At 41.4% G+C, this 19948-nt stretch overlaps 1 protein-coding gene across 1 annotated transcript in view; it reads left to right on the top strand.

Annotated features, from left to right (window-relative positions):
- Positions 1 to 19948, top strand: part of LOC124254936 — a 71203-nt gene that overhangs the window by 23357 nt on the left and 27898 nt on the right. Inside the window, 1 exon segment of the mRNA XM_046688778.1 lies at positions 17753 to 17872. Within this exon segment, the coding sequence (XP_046544734.1) occupies positions 17821 to 17872 (52 nt within the window). The 5' untranslated portion in view covers positions 17753 to 17820.

Genomic DNA, 19948 nt, shown 5'->3' with positions numbered 1-19948 from the left:
GTGAAGCCCATTTCTGGTGTCCCCCGCTGTGATGTTGCTGGAATATTGCTAAAAAGCGGTGTAAAACCAAACTCAGTCAGTCAGTCAGTCAGTCTTTTAAAATTCTTTAACGTGTTCTGAAGTTCAGGAGCAGTATAGTAGCTTTGTTGTCAAGGTTTCTGCTTATCTCACCGGAGATTTGGGTTCTTTCTCTACATTGATACAAACTGTGGCATACCTGTTCTTTACCTGTACAATGCATGGTGACACCTTGAATCCACCATAATGTGCTGATACCTGCAGATAACAGGTACTCAGTTGAGGTAGCTGGTCTCACAAGCCTGCAAGCTTACCTGTTATCACAAGATTATCTACAACACCTGTTAGGTTCATCTTTTTAGGGAAAATGATAAGGTGACACATTGCCTGATAAAGAATTATGTATTGGCTGTAAACAGCATTATTGTCTTTAGTTAAAAAAATGTGATTTTACTAATCATCATTTCCTAACCTACTTCCCATAGGCAGGTGTGAAGCCCATTTCTGGTGTTCCCCGCCATGATATTGCTGGAATATTGCTAAAAGTGGCATCAAACTAAACTCACTCGCTCACCCATAGGCAGGTGTGAACAGAAATTAATAAATTATGCCAAGTCAGCACTTCTGTGTGAGCCCTGAGCAAGGCTAATACCTACATGTATATAATTTGTAATTCTATATTACACACAGTGTACACAGACCCTTACAAAATGGGTACAAAAAGGCACGCAACATAATCCACATAGCCTGCATAATCCATATCCAGGGGTGGGTTTAGGTCAAGGAGTGACCACTTACCTGCTCTCTCACCTGGCTACTGAAGGACTTAATGAGATTTCAGGTGAGAAACTCACCAGGGGTCATATTGTACCAGTATCAGATTGGCATTGAATTGAGTCCAGCTACCATTTGCTGGAGGGCTGTGTGTAGTTTGCCTCTGTCTTTCTCCCTCAACATAGGGAGCTAACGGTGTGTGGTGAACGGTGTGAGGCTAACGGTGTATGGTGAACAGTGTACGGGGACATTGAGGGGACTTCTCCAGAATGTTTGTTCAGTGATAGTACTGTGGAGCACTACCTACCTTGGACAGATGATTCCTCGTGTGACAGTAAGTGTGTTTGTGTTGTATTCGAGATATTGAAATATTTTACCTTGAGTGGTTGATTGCTGCACAATTAGTTTACAGTTTAAACAGTGATGTTGGTGTTAGGTTTACGCTCTGAGTTTTGTTCATCAGCAGTTATATTTGTGCTTCACATGTTTAGTACTGTCATGATATGATGAAGAATGGTTTCTGCTCTCCGTTCTGTGTTTCACCAGCGGCACCTGAAACAGACTTACTGCAGCACACAGCGGCTGCAGTACAGCTGATGGAATATCGATGATCTCACTGCTGAATGCCATTCACTGTCTGTGGATGCAGGGTTTAATTGTGCCTCAACTCTTGATCATATGTTTGTGTGCATTGTCAACTCAATAATGCCTGTTCCACTCTTTTGTAGTCAGTGCTGATGATAGTGTGATGCTGTAGTCAGTGCTGATGATAGTGTGATGCTGTAGTCAGTGCTGATGATAGTGTGATGCTGTAGTCAGTGCTGATGATAGTGTGATGCTGTAGTCAGTGCTGATGATAGTGTGATGCTGTAGTCAGTGCTGATGATAGTGTGATGCTGTAGTCAGTGCTGATGATAGTGTGATGCTGTAGTCAGTGCTGATGATGATGTGTGATGCTGTAGTCAGTGCTGCTGATGATGAGTGTGATGCTGTAGTCAGTGCTGATGATAGTGTGATGCTGTAGTCAGTGCTGATGATAGTGTGATGCTGTAGTCAGTGCTGATGATAGTGTGATACTGTAGTCAGTGCTGATGATAGTGTGATGCTGTAGTCAGTGCTGATGATAGTGTGATGCTGTAGTCAGTGCTGATGATAGTGTGATGCTGTAGTCAGTGCTGATGATAGTGTGATGCTGTAGTCAGTGCTGATGATAGTGTGATGCTGTAGTCAGTGCTGATGATAGTGTGATGCTGTAGTCAGTGCTGATGATAGTGTGATGCTGTAGTCAGTGCTGATGATAGTGTGATGCTGTAGTCAGTGCTGATGATAGTGTGATGCTGTAGTCAGTGCTGATGATAGTGTGATGCTGTAGTCAGTGCTGATGATAGTGTGATGCTGTAGTCAGTGCTGATGATAGTGTGATGCTGTAGTCAGTGCTGATGATAGTGTGATGCTGGATGAGTACAAGTCCAAATATATCCAGCAGAGCCTGTGCAAACCTGTAATAGGTCTCAAGTCCAGTTCCTGGAAATGAAGATGGTCTGTTGGCTCATTTTCACTCTGTTCTATGAAGATAATGTAATAATGTTTTTGGCAACAGATATATATATATATCGGAGAGTGGATGTTATTCTTTATGGGATCATCCCTTGCTCTTGTGTTTTATGTTGCAACTCTTTCGACTGTTGTCATTTTGTTCTTCAGTGTTCCTCTTCAGGTGTATTAGTTGCTGGATTGTTAATAATGTATATTTGTATCTTAACGTAACCTGCCTGATCACATGAAGGGAGGAGGAAAAGAACATGTATTAAATGTCCATTTGAGGTGATGTTTGCCTTTTTGTGATACCTGCATGAATGTCCTTAGCATCACTACCAAGTAAACTTTTATCCTTCATTCTGGTTTATTTCGTTAAAACTAAACATTGTAAGCTGAGAACTTGCCATGAATTGCTAGGAAAATATTTTTTGGTTTTGCTGCAACAGGAAAGCCAGACATTGACTCATCATAGTGCTTTCTGTGTGGACATATATAATTTCTCTTTCAAAATTGGACCTTCTTCAGGAACTGGCAGTAAATACATGAGAATCCAGCCGATTGTACACTCCTCTATATACACCAGGCCAGTCCATCGGTTGAAGTGTTTCCACTGCCAGATGGGTGTGTGTGATGTTTAACGAACTGAGTTATATAAATTCAAGACACACAGTTTTTGCTTTGTGAAGCGTTAATAGCGTAAGAGGTTGAATGCAGTTATTTTTGTGTCTATTTGTGTTTTATTGACACAGAACGCCAGGTATACGCCATGTTAGCTGGAGACCAGAAATAAGGTAGGGATTGTCCCAGTAGCAAATACAGCACTCTCCCAGTAGTTCTGATTTACAGTGATTATCTCGTTCAGTGCATGTGACAGGTGAGAAAACCTCTGCACTGCACATCCAGGTAGATACTTTACCTGAGATTGTGTCACCAGGTGAATCAAAGTGCAGAATGGCAGTAAGTATATTTGCTTGAGAACAATTGGTTTATAATATGTTCAGTTCAGCTTCACCATTAACACTTTACAAAAATACAAACTGGTTGGATTGTTTGTGATGGCCAGGAATAATATTGTGTGTTGAATGTGTTTTTTTCTTGTGAGTGGACGAACAGTGAAGTGTTGCTAGGAGGGTCTTGTTGGTGGCTGTCAGTGATGATAGAGGTGGTTGTATTAGGGACGGTGTGTTTGTAGCTGGCAGAGCTGGGGAGGGCCGTGATAGACTGGTGTTGACCCAGGAGCTGGTACCTGACAAGCCACTTGGACTTGAGTACTTCTACTTACCTACAGGTGGTGTGTTCAAGCTGTCCCAGTGCCCTACACAGCCACCATGGTATGAGGGTGGTCATGTGTTTGTAGACAGGGTAAATATAGTTCACCTTGATCACATGGTCATCTTACAGTACTCAACACAACCCCTCACCCAGTGTGACAACTTTCAACACCAGCGTCACCACAACCACTAACAGTATCATCATCGCAATCACTAGCATCACCATCATAACCACCATCACTGACACCATCACCATCACCAACACCATCACCATCACCATCACCATCACCACCATCACCAATAACACCACCATCACCATCACCACCACCACCAGACCCGTGAAGATCAGGGATAGAATTGATCTTCAGTAACCCATGCTTGTCGTAGGAGGCGACTAACGGGATCAGGTGGTCAGGATCACTGACTTGGTTGACACCTGTCATTGGTTCACATTTACGCTGATCGATGCTCATGCTGTTGATCCCTGGATTGTCTGGTCCAGACTTGATTATTTACAGACCGCCGTCATATAGCTGGAATATAACTGAGTCCAGCGTAAAACTAAACTCACACACACACACACACCACCACTACCATCACACACCACCATCGCTGTGAAAGTCACCACCACTATCACCACCACCACCATCATCATCACCACCATTACCCCTACCATCCCTTTCCTCGACACCACCTGCAATCATTCTACTACAGTGGCTATGACCACCATGGCTACATCAGCCTGCACACTTCCCCCTCCTGAACCTGTTCAACTTCCACTGAACCTCGGCCTAAATACTGCCATATACACCACCACAAATACCCATCCCAGAGGCACTGATTACACAAATTATGATTTGGTAGGTTATGTTAACATATCAAAACAAACATAAAATGGTTGAATAAGATGTTTTTTTCTCCATATCAGTTGTCATATTCATGATATGTGCCCCATTTCATCAATCCTCGAACTCCCACACACCCAAGTAGTGGGTGTACTGTATGGCTCGTCTCAAGACTTTGATACTCCCACATGAGACAAGTAGAGTGTGCCGTACCTGCATGAATAATGACGCAGGTAGGTTAAAGCACATGTCAACACATGCCTAGATGACCCACTGCATAATTCTCCTTGAAAGGTGGCCAGAATTAGAGTCACATTGGTTGCGCCCTGTTGATCGTCCTCATGCCAATTCAGGAGAATAGACTTCATCAGCTGATGCATGTAATTTTCATCAGGTGAGATCAGACCCATGTCATCATTATATAACCCATGTCACTGCTCACAGTGCACTGGTTGTTATTGTCATTTGCATTGCACATGTCACTGGGATGATGTGGAAATCGCTCACTCACTCACTCACTCACTCACTCACTCACTCACTCAACTCACTCAATCAACTCAATCAATCACTCACTCACTCACTCACTCACTGAATGATATTTCATAAAATCAAGAATACTTATTGTACAGAACTCCCTTATTGGGCAGAGAACAAACCAGGTACATTTGGGACTAAACGTCATTGTAGAGATTGAAGCATCATTCATCATCCCTGGAAGTATCCCTCCTTCCTACACAGCCACATGTCTGGCAACCCACATTACACGTCATAGAAAGCCTACATTTAAGTGTGTTCAAGTCTCAAGTGACATCCAATGCCTACCTGAACTGAGCTGAATCCTATTGGAAGGTGTCTATGTGAACAGAATGTTGTGGTCCATATTGATGAAAGTTATTATTATTAGTTAAGTCTTTTTTGAGTGTGTAATATTGTTTTCTGTATCAGCCAGGAGGTGTGTATTGTATGAGAGGCATGACTGAGTGTGTAGTATTGTATTCCCTATCAGCCAGGAGGTGTATATTGTATATGTGACGAGGCATGTGGAACTGTGTTGCTGGCAGATAGTAACCAAGGGTGATGATGGCCAGGGAGAGACTGGCTGAGATGAACCAGCCAGCACAGTCTCTGATTACAGACCATAACATGATATGATGAGCCAGAAAGTGAAAACATTGCCCCATCGGCCTGCCCAGGGAGTGAAAATACTGGCAAGGTCTCTCTGGATGTGGGATGTGTTGAGCTGTGGAAAGAGTGTGGTGTGATAATCTGCTGATAGATTGATTAGGAAGGTGTTATGACACATGGAATGGCTGTGGTTCCTGGTGCATCTTAAGGTGGGTGATACGGTTTATATGCACACATTGTTATGGTATATTTACACATATATCTCACTGACGAGGCATCCAGTCATATTTCATCGCCATGTCTGATGATGTTGGAATCAAATTCTTGCAGTAGAGCTTCAGATGTACAGATGTTCATTTGTGGATTGTGCAATTTGGATTTGTTAAAGAAGTTTTCATTGTTTATCTTTTACTGGATTGTGCATTGTCTAATTGTTGACAAGTGATGTGAAACTGATATTGAAATACATAGCTGCTCTTTTGATGCTTGTACAATCCTTGTCACTGCATATGGGCAGGAAGTGTTTGTTCGATAGCTGAAATAGATCAGTTCAATAGTGGATGCTGTTTTAATGTGAATCCTTTCTGAACGATTCCTATTCTCCAATGCATGTAATCTGATGATGTAATGCTTCAGTAATGCCATGAAGAAAACTGTGAATTCATCACTGCCATAAATACTGATTATGGATAATTTTTACTTGTTGATTGATGTCCTAATCAGAACTGATGTGATGGGTATTTACGCATTTAAATACACCTACACATTTCCTGTAATATTCACATGACCAGTGATCAACAAGCTGAGCCTGGTGAAGCATTCATGCCTGCTGGAGCCACACATGCCCCAGAACAATTTGTATAAGACAAAATATTATGAATATTAAAGAACTTCTTCTTTATTTGCTACACAACATTTCTGGGCTTTTCATTGCCCCTTTAGTTGTACTGAGATGATCAACAAACACATTTCTTCAGTACTGCATTGTTAAAATGTTTCTTTCCATAACTCCTTCGAGAGGCATTTAGAAGTTGGAGTATTAGCAAGGATAACAATATATGGATGAACAACTTCTTTCTTACAGTGAGAGGCGACGTTTTGGTGTAAGTTTTGTCCATTTATTGTTATCCTTCTGTTTCTTTTCATGACAAAGTCACAGTTCATTTCACCCGTGAAGGTCCGGGTTAGAATATTGATCTTCAGTAACCCATGCTTGTCGTAAGAGGCGACTAACGGGATCGGGTGGTCAGGCTTGCTGACTTGGTTGACACATGTCATCGGTTCCCAATTGCGCAGATCGATGCTCATCCTGTTGATTACTGGATTGTCTGGTCCAGACTCGATTATTTACAGACCGCCGCCATATAGGTGGAATAATTGCTGAGTGCGGCATAAAACTAAACTCACTCACTCACTCACTCACAGTTCATTTCCCCACATGGGTTCAATGTTTGAAGCCTATTTCTGGTGTTTCCTGCCACGAATATTACTGTATGTGGTGTAAAACCTCACTCACTCACTCACTCACTTTAGTATTGATGATTGCAAGTCTGTGTTTGAATATCATTTTGAACACTTTCTTTTTTCTGGACTGTTTGTGTGTTGTGAAGCAGTGCCATCCCCTAGGACCAGCATTGACTGACCGACCTCGGGGCAACGTGTCCACATAGATGCTTGTTAAAGGCTGACATTTACTTCTGCTGATGTGTGTGTTGTTGGAAGTACTTCATGGAGGGTCTAGTTTTGCTGCAGGGAACACGTACTATAAATATCAGTTGTTATTGTCAAATTTCCCCAAATATTCCAACAAAACATCTGTATCATTGAGAGTGTGTTTCTTGATTTTAGACAAGATGGTTTGCCTCTGATTATTTCACCAGGTTAGTTACTCTTAACCCATGATTGAATTGAAATATGACAGGAGACAGAGCAAGCTAGCTTAGTGGGTAGTGTGCTTGGTTTTATTGCAGTTTGAATCTCTTCTTTGGTGTTCCCTACTTGCTAATTTGTTCTAAAATGTTGTTAAATGCTAGATTATGTTATCACCTTTCAGTCACTCAGTTAGCGGATAAGATATATAAAGAGTTTTGACCAAGGTGTGTTTCATATTTGTCTTTGCCATTATCTTGTTCAGACGCTATTATTTTTCTAAAAGTTCACCTCACTGCTTACAGTAAACTGTTCCTGAACTTTGTGAAAAGTGTTGATCAGGAGTCGCTTTTTCTCAGGTGTGTCCCCGCCATTACCTAATGTCTGGGCTAATACTGAGCAAAGGTTTAGTGGTCACACCTGTTTCAACTTCGTGATGGAAGCAGCTTTTACCTGTAGCACACACCAGAGAGATGTGTTGGTCTACCTGTGTTCACCTGTACACCAATATTTACCTGCTGCCCTCACACCTGACATCCTCGTTAACAGTTTTGGCAAATAGACTTGGTCACATTGAAGTGTAAGAAAGGGAAAAAGATGTTTTCTATCCTACGCCAGGGGCGATGTGGACTCATTTTACAGCCAAGGTGAAAGATTTTTGTCTGGCTCTCTCATCAGCTCATCAGAGGAATCACCTTCATGGCAAGGTTGCCCATGTTGTAAGTGGGCCACTCATCTTTCATGCTCCCTCACATGAAAAATACACCATGGCATAGACTGGTGTAAGTATATTCAGTCACGCAAAGCCTAAAGAGCGGTACATTGGTCTTGCTGTGCTTTCCATATGTCCGAAGGCCGTTTGTCAGAAATTGACACCCATTGTTCCAAGTTTAAACAGAATACATTAACCACTGTTGCCATGCATGGCTAGTTAACTGCCCTTGTTTCTACCTGGACAAAGGCAGGATACCTCGGACGACTGGACAGGTGAGAGTACAAGCTGTGTTAACCAGAAGGGTTGAATGCTGGAAGTGTTTACCGCTGATTGTTTTACAAGATGGAAATAATCCTACTTAATGGATAGGATGTACTTGAGTCAGTGTGCCAAACACAAGCTGATCGTCATGAGGATCTGATCCTACAAACCATGGGCTAGTGTGTTATGATGAGCTAGACTGGAGAGTGTTTAATGTGTTCAGATTGTCATCCTTCTCCTGATATCCAGTCAGACCTTTTTATGTCAGCCAGCTCAAGTGACCAAATGTCAAGGTTGGAAGAAATGTCTCGCCAGTTGATGGGAATTTTGCATCTATCCTGATTTTGTGAACAATTGTTGGGTTGAAAGTAGGATTGATCTCAGTGGGAACAGGTAGTACTGAAACTTGGAAGAAAAAAAGTTTATCTTTGGCCAAATATACAAGTTGTTCTTTATCATTTTGCAAGAAATACTAGTAATTTGCATGTTGTATTGAAACTTGGAAGAGAAAGGATTATCTTCCCTTCTTTTTTATTTTGAGAGAAATACTAGTAATTTGCGTGTGTAGATTGTAGCATGTTGATTGGAAGTATTCTTTTATCAACTTGTCTGGTGCAGACTCAATTATTTACAGACTGCCGCCATATATATATAGCTGGAATATTGCTGAGTGTGGCGTAAAACTCCCTCTATTATCACCTTACAGCATATGTCCTTATGTGGTGCTGTTGTCAGCTTTCTTTCAGTCATGATTTTGATGAAGGTTTGAATGCTTCTCTTTCGCTGACTTGGTTGACTTATGCCATTGTATCCCTATTGTGTAGATCGATGTTCATGCTGTTGATCACTGGATTATCTGGTCCAGACTCGATTATTTACAGACCGCCATCATAGAGCTGGAATATTGCTGAGTGCGGCGCAAAATTAAACTCACTCACTCATAATGCATGTGATGGATTAAATATGTAATGCTCAATCTTGATAGGGCTACTTAAACAGGTCAGACTGTCTGACATCAGGAATACCCTTACCGGAATTGAGTGTTATACTGCACTGCACTTCACAACCTGGAATATTGTAGCTGATTAACCTGTAGGGCTTTGTTGGAGTATACTGTCATAGCATCAGTTGGACAAGCTTGTTGCTCCTTCATCCAGTGTGGTGTCAGGAACATGTGTGTCGCTGTAGGAGGTAGTCAGGACTGACAAGGACACTGTAGAGTTTACCTGTTACTGAAGGCAGTGTATCGGGATGGACACTGATCTCTGGAATGCTAAATGTGTCTTGTGATGTTGAAGACTGAAATGGGTACACAGAGAACTACGAGGTGACTGGGTACAAGGTGTATTAAAATATTCTCCTCGCTACCCTAAACAGATAGTGTTGTGTTGCTTGCAGTCTGACTGAAAGTAAACAGTCTTTCGATAATGACCAGCCAAGCATGACACAAAGTCACCCATTTTGAGTTTCTCACGACCCAATGTCACCAATAGCCTTTCTCAGCCAATCAGATATTGTTGTAAGATTCTATAAGCTGATGAAAAACATTGATTCTGAAATAGCTACTCGACCCTGTTTACTGTATGTCAACGAGTGGTTGTTTCACTTTTGCTGAATGAAGTGCTTTGGATAACTATTCCTATGTGATCAATATCTGAACATCAAAGGAAGTGTCAGCTATAGGAAATAAACAGGCTCTGTATTCAGGATAAACAAATGGTATGATTGATAGTCATTGTCTTACGGCTGTATTGTGGTCAACATTCCCAGATTAAATATTGACGTCTGATCCTGGGACGTGTGTTCTTCGGACGTCTGATGCCAGAGTCTGAGGTGACACACAGTCATGTTCCTACATGTTTACACAATTGTGTACGACATTTTTTTCACTATCTTATACCATATGGCAGTGTAGAAAAACATGAAAAATTCAAGAATAATTTAAATCTTTAACTTTAAAATCAGTTGTCTGGATAACAGTATCTTTGACAAACAATGTGGGAAATTTGGAAAAACATCTTGCAAATACAAATGCATCTTATTTACAGTGAGTGATTCACCATTGCCTATCTCAAAGTTAACCATATCATGTGATTAATACCAGTGCATGAAATCAGATGCCTGAGTCACGAGGATACAATCTTGCATGATAATATACATGTATTAATCAGTACCTATTTGTACATCCATTAAGGCACTGATAGTTTAACAGAGTAATAGACAGGAAAATTAGGTGAGGGAAGGCAGCTTCATCGGTTATAGTAACTGAACCTCCATGCAAGTAAAATCCATACCTGCTCATGTTCAAATATTGACCCTATGATTAACAAAGAGACAGCTAAGTAACTCCAGTTGCCCAATCCTGGAGCAAGCTTATATCCATCACACAGACAAGTGGATTACTCCACGGATATTCCCATGGAAGAGATCATGTGTGCAATATTACCTGCTTGAGTGGGTTACATAATGCAGTCTGTCTACCTGAAGTACCAAGACACTTGACCCCTTCACTGCTCTAGTCTACCACTGTAATGCCTCCATGCCGCTGATGACATGGAAAGGGTTAAGTTCACTGTGACACTCTCCACATGTGAGCTGCATTCAACAACTGGCAGCATAATGTGTATGTACATCCTGTGTCAGGAACTGGAGACTTGTTTATTGTGAACTGATGTGCTGTTTTGGATAATGTTATTGTTGGAATTTATTTTGTTGGATTCCTTATCAAGGGTAAGTATTAGACATGTGCATCTGAAGATGGCTGATGGATTACTTGCTGTTATTCCCCATCTGTGGTATAAGTAGATGAAGTGCCAGACGTACAGCAGATGGTTGGTGGTTTGATCCCGGGCCAGCCACCTCCGTGGTTTAGTGGATAGAGTGTCTGCCAAGTGAGCTGGAGGTTTGGGGTTCACTGCCCAACAATGTCATTTAAAAAGATGTAAACCTACCTAGTACTTGCCATTCAGGGGATGAGACAAGTACTGGTTTGCTTGTAGTCAGTATTCTGTGCCTGGGTGGAGTATCATGTTTCACTGAGTCATGTTGTCTCAGGGGCTATCAAACCAGAACTATTCTTCATTAAACCCAATTTAACCTCACCTATTCCCAATCCTATGATAATCATTTAATCACTTTGATGTGTCTGGAATATTGGTAAAAGCACATGAACCTACTCACTCATTCACTTATTCAAGCTGCTTTGAAGCACTGACCACTAATCTATGTTGGAAAGTATTGTATAGGCTGTGTAGAGTAATCTGTGTGACTCTGAACAGGGCTAGCCTATCAAAACACTGACAAGAAACGCTGTGTTTGTGTATATGTCTGGGACAGTATTGATCAAGAGTGTGTTAAACATGAGTATATACACGCGGTCATGTGGTAAGGGGAGCCACCATGTGTCCACCAGCAGCTGGTCACACCCCTTGACCACGCCCCTCTTTCATGACTGTTTACAGTTAATTCTGGAAGTCAGTAAAGTATTTACACAATTAATTACTAATACAATCTTGATCAAAAAGATGTTTAACCAAAGCATTTCATGTTGTAAATTTGTTTAAAGTAAATCAACAGATAGGATTGTATGGTCAAGTTTACTTGGACTAATTTTGGACTTGATAAGTTAATGACAATATTGTGTCACTGTCCCTGTTTCAAACAGTTTATGTGGAGACCAGCACTGGGAGAGTTGCTGGCACAGTTAGATTGTACTCAATGAGGAATAAATGTTGTAAATTTGGGACCAAACATTTTTTTAGGTTTTATCCCAGAATCTGGTGGTCTAGCCCAGTTGTTACAGATGCAACAGTTTGTGCATCATCGTATACAAAACATTACTCATTATTATGGTGAGATATGTTGTGAAATTTACCTACTTCGGTTCAACTTCCCAGGAAACATAACCCTCAGAGGTAACTTGAGACTGGTGTCTGTAGTCTACTTCATTGTGGTTGGAGACATGTTTATTTCTGTTGTGGAATTTGACATACCTCAACAGGGACTCCTTGTAGAGCCAGACGGGGATTAAACGTCCATTAAGTGTGAAACAAATAAAACACCAGTCGTCATCCTGGGTGTTTCCCTCTTTATGTCCCACCTGTCTTGACAACGCCAATCAACTTTACAGGTATGAATTGCTCTTCCCTTTTTGTCATATATACCTAATACTAGCTGTGGTTGCCAAGCAGCAGTGTGGACAGATGAATGTATGGGGATGCTGTCTGATCCAACAGCCGTTGTACTGGGAGATTCTTTGACTCTGTACCTCTTACTGCTGTTGGAATAGCATCATATGAAACTATTCGGGTCTCATTAGATAGTCTTTCTTGTTTACAAGGGATTGATATTGAATTTAGTCATGCCATGAGTTGTCATTTGACCTTTACATAATGCTGCTTGTACAGTCGTTCACATGACAAAGAGTCAAGAAGTAGATCGGAAGAAGTCATTCATCAGGTTTCACACTTGATAATGACATTTTCTGTGTGATCAGACATAATGCCTTTTTATGAATGTATTCTTCAAAATCAAAATATGGCTAGTCCAGATATTTCATGTTCTGCCTTGTGTTTTGAAGAGATTTCCAACCATTAGAAGGCAAGTGGATTCACTGCAACAAGCTGGAGACCTCAACATTAACACTGACTGATTAAGGAATGTGAGGTTTTGTTAGACTTTTGTTGCATAGACTCTTGAACAAAAAAGAAATAGAGGATCTGCAAGAATATTTGTGCTTTCAATTTCGATGAACTCTTCTTATCAAAATGTGAGCAAGTGCCACTGTCCCACTCCGTGTAATCTTTTCCTACGTCATTGTTCCTTAAGAGGAAAGATTCATAAAACACTGATTGATTTTGGAGAGAGGGGAAACCAGATGGACAAAGTTTTTCTTGTGGCCACGAATTAAAACTGCCAGAAACCCTGTAGTCCTTAGTCTCAGTGTTGGATTTGTGTGCATCTGTGTTTAGTGTCATTTGAATGCTAATTAAGCTAACAGTTTTGCAAATGGACCTTCTATTCACCCTGTAAACGTATTTCAACTCAGTTAGAGCCCTAGCACACAGGTTATAAGGTCATAGCAGCCTGTGAGGGACACCAAGGAATTTCATAAATACATGTAAATCAGGGAAAGAATGCCATTAGCTGTTTTCAATGTGATGACATCTCTCCCACAACTGGTTATTACCAACCGTAAGAATTAGAGCTTTTTGGCTTGTTATTAACAAATAAGGTTGAAAGAAACTGGTGTGTACTGTAGCAGACCTACCCCTGGTGTGTACTGTAGCAGACCTACTCTTGGTGTGTACTGTAGCAGACTTAACCCTGGTGTGTACTGTAGCAGACCTACCCTGGTGTGTACTGTAGCAGACCTACCCCTGGTGTGTACTGTAGCAGACCTACCCCTGGTGTGTACTGTAGCAGACCTACCCCTGGTGTGTACTGTAGCAGACCTACCCCTGGTGTGTACTGTAGCAGACCTACCCCTGGTGTGTACTGTAGCAGACCTACCCCTGGTGTGTACTGTAGCAGACCTACCCTGGTGTGTACTGTAGCAGACCTACCCCTGGTGTGTACTGTAGCAGACCTACCCCTGGTGTGTACTGTAGCAGACCTACCCCTGGTGTGTACTGTAGCAGACCTACCCTGGTGTGTACTGTAGCAGACCTACCCTGGTGTGTACTGTAGCAGACCTACCCTGGTGTGTACTGTAGCAGACCTACCCCTGGTGTGTGTACTGTAGCAGACCTAACCCTGGTGTGTACTGTAGCAGACCTAACCCTGGTGTGTACTGTAGCAGACCTACCCTGGTGTGTATACTGTAGCAGACCTAACCCTGGTGTGTACTGTAGCAGACCTAACCCTGGTGTGTGTGCTGTAGCAGACCTACCCCTGGTGTGTACTGTAGCAGACCTACCCCTGGTGTGTACTGTAGCAGACCTACCCCTGGTGTGTACTGTAGCAGACCTACCCCTGGTGTGTACTGTAGCAGACCTACCCCTGGTGTGTACTGTAGCAGACCTACCCCTGGTGTGTGTACTGTAGCAGACCTACCCCTGGTGTGTGTACTGTAGCAGACCTACCCCCTGGTGTGTACTGTAGCAGACCTACCCCTAGTGTGTACTGTAGCAGACCTAACCCTGGTGTGTGTAGCAGACCTACCCTGGTGTGTACTGTACCAGACCCCTGGTGTGTACTGTAGCAGACCTACCCCTGGTGTGTACTGTAGCAGACCTACCCTGGTGTGTACTGTAGCAGACCTACCCCTGGTGTGTACTGTAGCAGACCTAACCCTGGTGTGTACTGTAGCAGACCTACCCTGGTGTGTACTGTAGCAGACCTACCCCTGATGTGTACTGTAGCAGACCTACCCCTGGTGTGTACTGTAGCAGACCTACCCCTGGTGTGCGTGTGACCCTTGGACAGATCTCCTTATCTAATTAGTTGGAAGCTGCCTGAAGGTGCTGATAGCCGCCATCCTTGTCTATCTGTGGATGTGGCCTAACCTCTCCCACCAACTAGGCTGGCTGGAACTCAGTCTTATTGAATATTGTACTGAAGCCAGGAGGGTCACAGGCCTCCATTTCCTTTTCTGATCGTCTTTGATGAGTTGTGTATGTCTGAGTGTTACGATCGATGGAGTTAAATGAGTTTGTGTGATAACAGCATTATACCAATAAACTGACACACTCATATGATATATCATCCCTTGAGTCTGACAGGTTTGTACAGGGCACTGAAAGAAATCATAACATGTATGTACTTTGGCTTCCAATAAATGCAAGACAAATAGAATTTCCAAATTAGTTTGTTTAGATTCTTCTAAGTAAAGAAGAAAGTCAGAATTTAAGAATTGATATTGATCTTATCTTTGTACCCCACAAAATATATTGAAATGAAATGATATTATGTTTTTGTGTTCTGTTGATAAAAGATTGTCCTTATTGACCTCTGGACATGACTGTAGGTGCTGTGGAAGAGATGACAACTGTTTATATCATCAAGCCCTAACTCCAAGTCTGACACAAGACTTGTATTGAAACTTGCATTTTCTCAGACAATGCCCAGTTATGCAAACTTTCAGACATCATGCAGATTCCTGTGTGAATTCATCAGAGTTACTTCCCCTACTCAAAATTATACAGAAGGATAAGAGCTATTATACAATGTGTATGATGTTTATTTCATCTCATGCACCGTAAAAATAAATAAGTTGTACACTCCTTTGAGTTCAGGTGAATGAATCTTTGAAAACAAACTTTATCAATAGAAATGTGAAATTTGCTTTAAAACATTACTATACTTAACTGCAAGTAAGATATATATTTTTTATGTCAGAAACCTTTTTACAAGTCTTCTGTAGATGCAGTCATGGTCATAAGCATGATCTCGATGCTTCCCCTCCAGAGTTACTGAACATTATCCATTTAAGCAAAGGTGTTTGCTGAAATAGATTTGATCCATCAAGCTTGACAGGTATCCAGCAGTCATAACAAACAACGGAACTGACCAAATGTTTGTTGTTGCATGTGAGTGACAGCTCCTTTGATAACTCCACAGCGTATGATGTCACACCAGATTACTTTTGTTATCCAAATAAATCCCAAGAGTGTCTGTTGCCCTTCTGCTGATGCCACAGGCTTCAATATCACTAATGGACGGATAATAGGAGTCAGGTTTTGACTTTCTTTCATGATACTTTAAACGAGTCTTAGTTTTTGTAAAGTGTAAATACCAACTGTCTGGGATTGCAGATGTTTGAGGCCTTTTTGCTGTGTAATGTGTACTTTGCACATTATCTGTTTAGATCTGTGCTAACATGGCAGAATGTAATCTTGTAAATGGATATCCTTACTTTGGTGTAATTATGGATTTCTGGTTTGTTTTACTTTTTCTTTTACCTTCCTGTTGCTGGTACCATTATCAGGCACACAGATCTACCAGCTAAGCAGAATGTTGAACAGAGTACATAAACACAGACACTAGCAAAAAAATCAACAGATATCTACAAGTGAAGACAAGGTATGAAGTCTTTATCATCAAAGGTGTAACAGTGTTATGATAAGTATGATGACAGTGTTCACAGGGAGAAGGTGGGTGATAACAGTGTTATAAGTATGATGACAGTGTTCACAGGGAGAAGGTGGGCGATAACAATGTTATGATAAGTATGATGACAGTGTTCACAGGGAGAAGGTGGGTGATAACAGTGTTATAAGTATGATGACAGTGTTCACAGGGAGAAGGTGGGCGATAACAGTGTTATGATAAGTATGATGACAGTGTTCACAGGGAGAAGGTGGGTGATAACAGTGTTATAAGTATGATGACAGTGTTCACAGCGAGAAGGTGGGCGATAACAGTGTTATAAGTATGATGACAGTGTTCACAGGGAGAAGGTGGGCGATAACAGTGTTATGATAAGTATGATGACAGTGTTCACAGGGAGAAGGTGGGCGATAACAGTGTTATAAGTATGATGACAGTGTTCACAGCGAGAAGGTGGGCGATAACAGTGTTATGATAAGTATGATGACAGTGTTCACAGGGAGAAGGTGGGCGATAACAGTGTTATAAGTATGATGACTGTTTTACAAGAGGATCGTGGGCGATAACAGTGTTATACATGTATTTAGCATGACAGTGAGTACTTTTCTGATGACAGTGCATATGTGAGGGAGGAAGGGAGTAGCAACAGTATTATGTTAATCAACTTTCATCACCTTGGACTTCCTTCACTCAGTTATATTCCAGCAATTAAAAATCTGGTCCAGAGCTGACACCCCAGGCTTGACACCATGAGCATCAGTCAGTGGAATTAGGACACGACATCCATCAACTAAGTCAGTCAGTTTGACCACCCAATCTTGTTAGTCAAGACAAGGATGGGTTGCTGAAGACATGTTAAAACCCAGAATCTGTCGGTCTTCAGTCTTAGGCTGAGGCACCAAACTGAGTTCAAACTAAAGTAGTGATCACATTCATACAAGCTGACATTGAACTCTTTCACTCACAATCACAGAATGACCATTGCCATGAACTGGACACATCTGAAGTCTTTTTCTGATGAAGTAACTGATCCTTATTGCCCAGCCATGGCCAGAAACCTTTTTCAATATTGTGTTTACATCATTGTCTCTGTTGTTTACATGTGTCTCCATTTACCAACCTTTTCTTTCCCAAGATTGTACAGGCCAAGCCTTGGAGCCTCAGATGATCCTCTGATGTGAGATTGGATGCTTCCTGCAGGCCGTTTTCTCGCTCCTGACTCCTGTTCCTCGACAGCATGTTAAATGGTGGCTTGTGGTCTAACAGATTCCCGTTTTGTTTTGCAGGTGTGCACTGTGATGCTGTAGAGCCTTGCACTACTTGAGGCAGAAGGGCGTCACCAGGTTATCTCAAGATGGCTTCGCGGGTAACTTTCGTTACTGGCACAGCGGAGGTCAAGAGAAGAGGTCAGTTTTGACGTGTGTTGATATTTTGTATGTATATATTTGGGGATTATTCTGCCATAGGTTTGTGATAACTAGTGATTATTATCCCCCGCAACACATTTTCCGGGGGGTATTAAAATGGACTCCGTCCGTGCGTCCCTCCGTCCGTGCTCATTTGTCTTTTCCGGAGCATAACTCTAAAACCGTTCACTATTTCTTCACCAAACTTGGCACCTAGATTGGACTGGTGGTGTACTGGTGCCTTTTGGTAGTTTTGCAATTCTGAATAAAATATTTTTGGCGTGTCCATGGCAACAAGTTTGACTTAGCCTGAAATTGGTGGTAGTGCTCTTTTCTGGAGAAGAACTCTAAAACCGTTCACTATTTCTTCACCAAACTTGGCACATAGATAGATCTGGTGGTGTATTGGTGCCTTTTGGTAGTTTTGGAATTCTGAATAAAATATTTTGGCTTTTCCATGGCAACAAGTTTGATTTAGCCTGAAATTGGTGGTAGTGCACTTTTCCGGAGCAGAACTCTAAAACCATTGAATGTTTCTTCACCAAACTTGGCACATAGATAGATCTGGTGGTGTACTGGTGCCTTTTGGTAGTTTTGGATTTCTGAATAAAATATTTTTGGCATTTCCATGGCAACAAGTTTGACATAGACTGAAATTGGTGATAGTGCTCCTTTCTGGAGCAGAACTTTATAAACCTTTCAATACTCTCCTTCCACTTTTCTATATACACACCTAAATATTTGACATAATCATAACTTGTAGACATAATCATGAAGAGTATTTTGCCATTGCGGGGGATATTGATGACTTTGTCTTCTTCTTGTTCAAATATATTTGAGTTTGTTTCAAGTCAAGTTTCTAATGTGTGGGTACAGAATTCTCCCCACTGGATATAGATTTCTGTGGATGAGACAAGTGACAGCAATTTAATGTAATCATTTCTGAAATATATTCAATTTCCTGTATGTGAGAACAGATGTGAGGTGATGCAAAGCTATATGTATAGGACAGGATACACATGAGTATATGGCAAGAAAATGGAATAATAATTCTGAATGGCTCATACTGTTATTCAGTATTTCTTTCTTTCCAAAGTTTACAATCTTCATACATTATACAGAGTTGATACAATGAGACACAAGCTGTTGCCAGGATGCACTAAGGATGAAGGTGCCAGAATCAAATCTGTATTGTCACCTGATTTTCATCTAAATTCAAAAATAATCTCATAATTTGAAAGAAAACTGTAAAATCCAATTGTAGGATGGTTGATTGCACAAAAGCAATCGGACCCCAAGCTCTGCTATAGCTCGTGTGTCGCTGAGTGCGGCATTAATCAACAAACACACATATTGAACACTCAGGTGGGACGTAGTATCCGCTGGAATCAAATATCTCTGTTCCTTTTCACCCATGTGCGAATTACTCCGGCAAATGATACAGCTATCAACAGCCCAGTTCTCTATTCATTCACATGTTTTCACTACACCAGAGAAGATTTCTATTCTAATCTTCATCCAATAACAGCCCTGCTATGGCTGTGATACTCCACTGTTTGATCTGTGGACTGTTGAGTCAAGGCTGAGCAGGGGGAATACCTATTTGTTCCCAAGGCAGTTTCATGTCATAAAGGGGTGTTGAAGTAGGCAAGTGGTAAAAGCATTTGCTCTTCATGCCGAAGACCCAGGTTCGATTTCCAAAATGGGTACAGTGTGTGAAGCCCATTTCTGGTGTTCCCTGACACGTTATTGCTGGAATATTGCTAAAAGCAGCCTAAAACTAAACTCATTCTCTCATGTCATAAAATTCAAATTTTGCTTCCTCATAATTTACAATGACAATGACCAATGAAATGTCCGTTTCTACAGACAAACTTGACAAATATTCCTGACTCATGATTCATGAAACAGGAAATGAATGTAAATGTTCAAATATATTTTTGTTCAAACATGTTTAGTAGAGATCCTTTCACATCACCAAATTTATTTTTCGTCTCATCACCAAATATTTTATTCTTGAAATGACTTGTCTGATATTATTCAATAATGTGAAACTGAACCCTGCACAGGAATTGA

This window comes from Haliotis rubra, unplaced genomic scaffold (genome assembly GCF_003918875.1).
Source record: "Haliotis rubra isolate DU_JTF1 unplaced genomic scaffold, ASM391887v1 Scf587, whole genome shotgun sequence".
NCBI classification, from domain to species: Eukaryota; Metazoa; Mollusca; class Gastropoda; order Lepetellida; family Haliotidae; genus Haliotis; species Haliotis rubra.
This window is presented reverse-complemented; position numbering and strand designations above follow the sequence as displayed.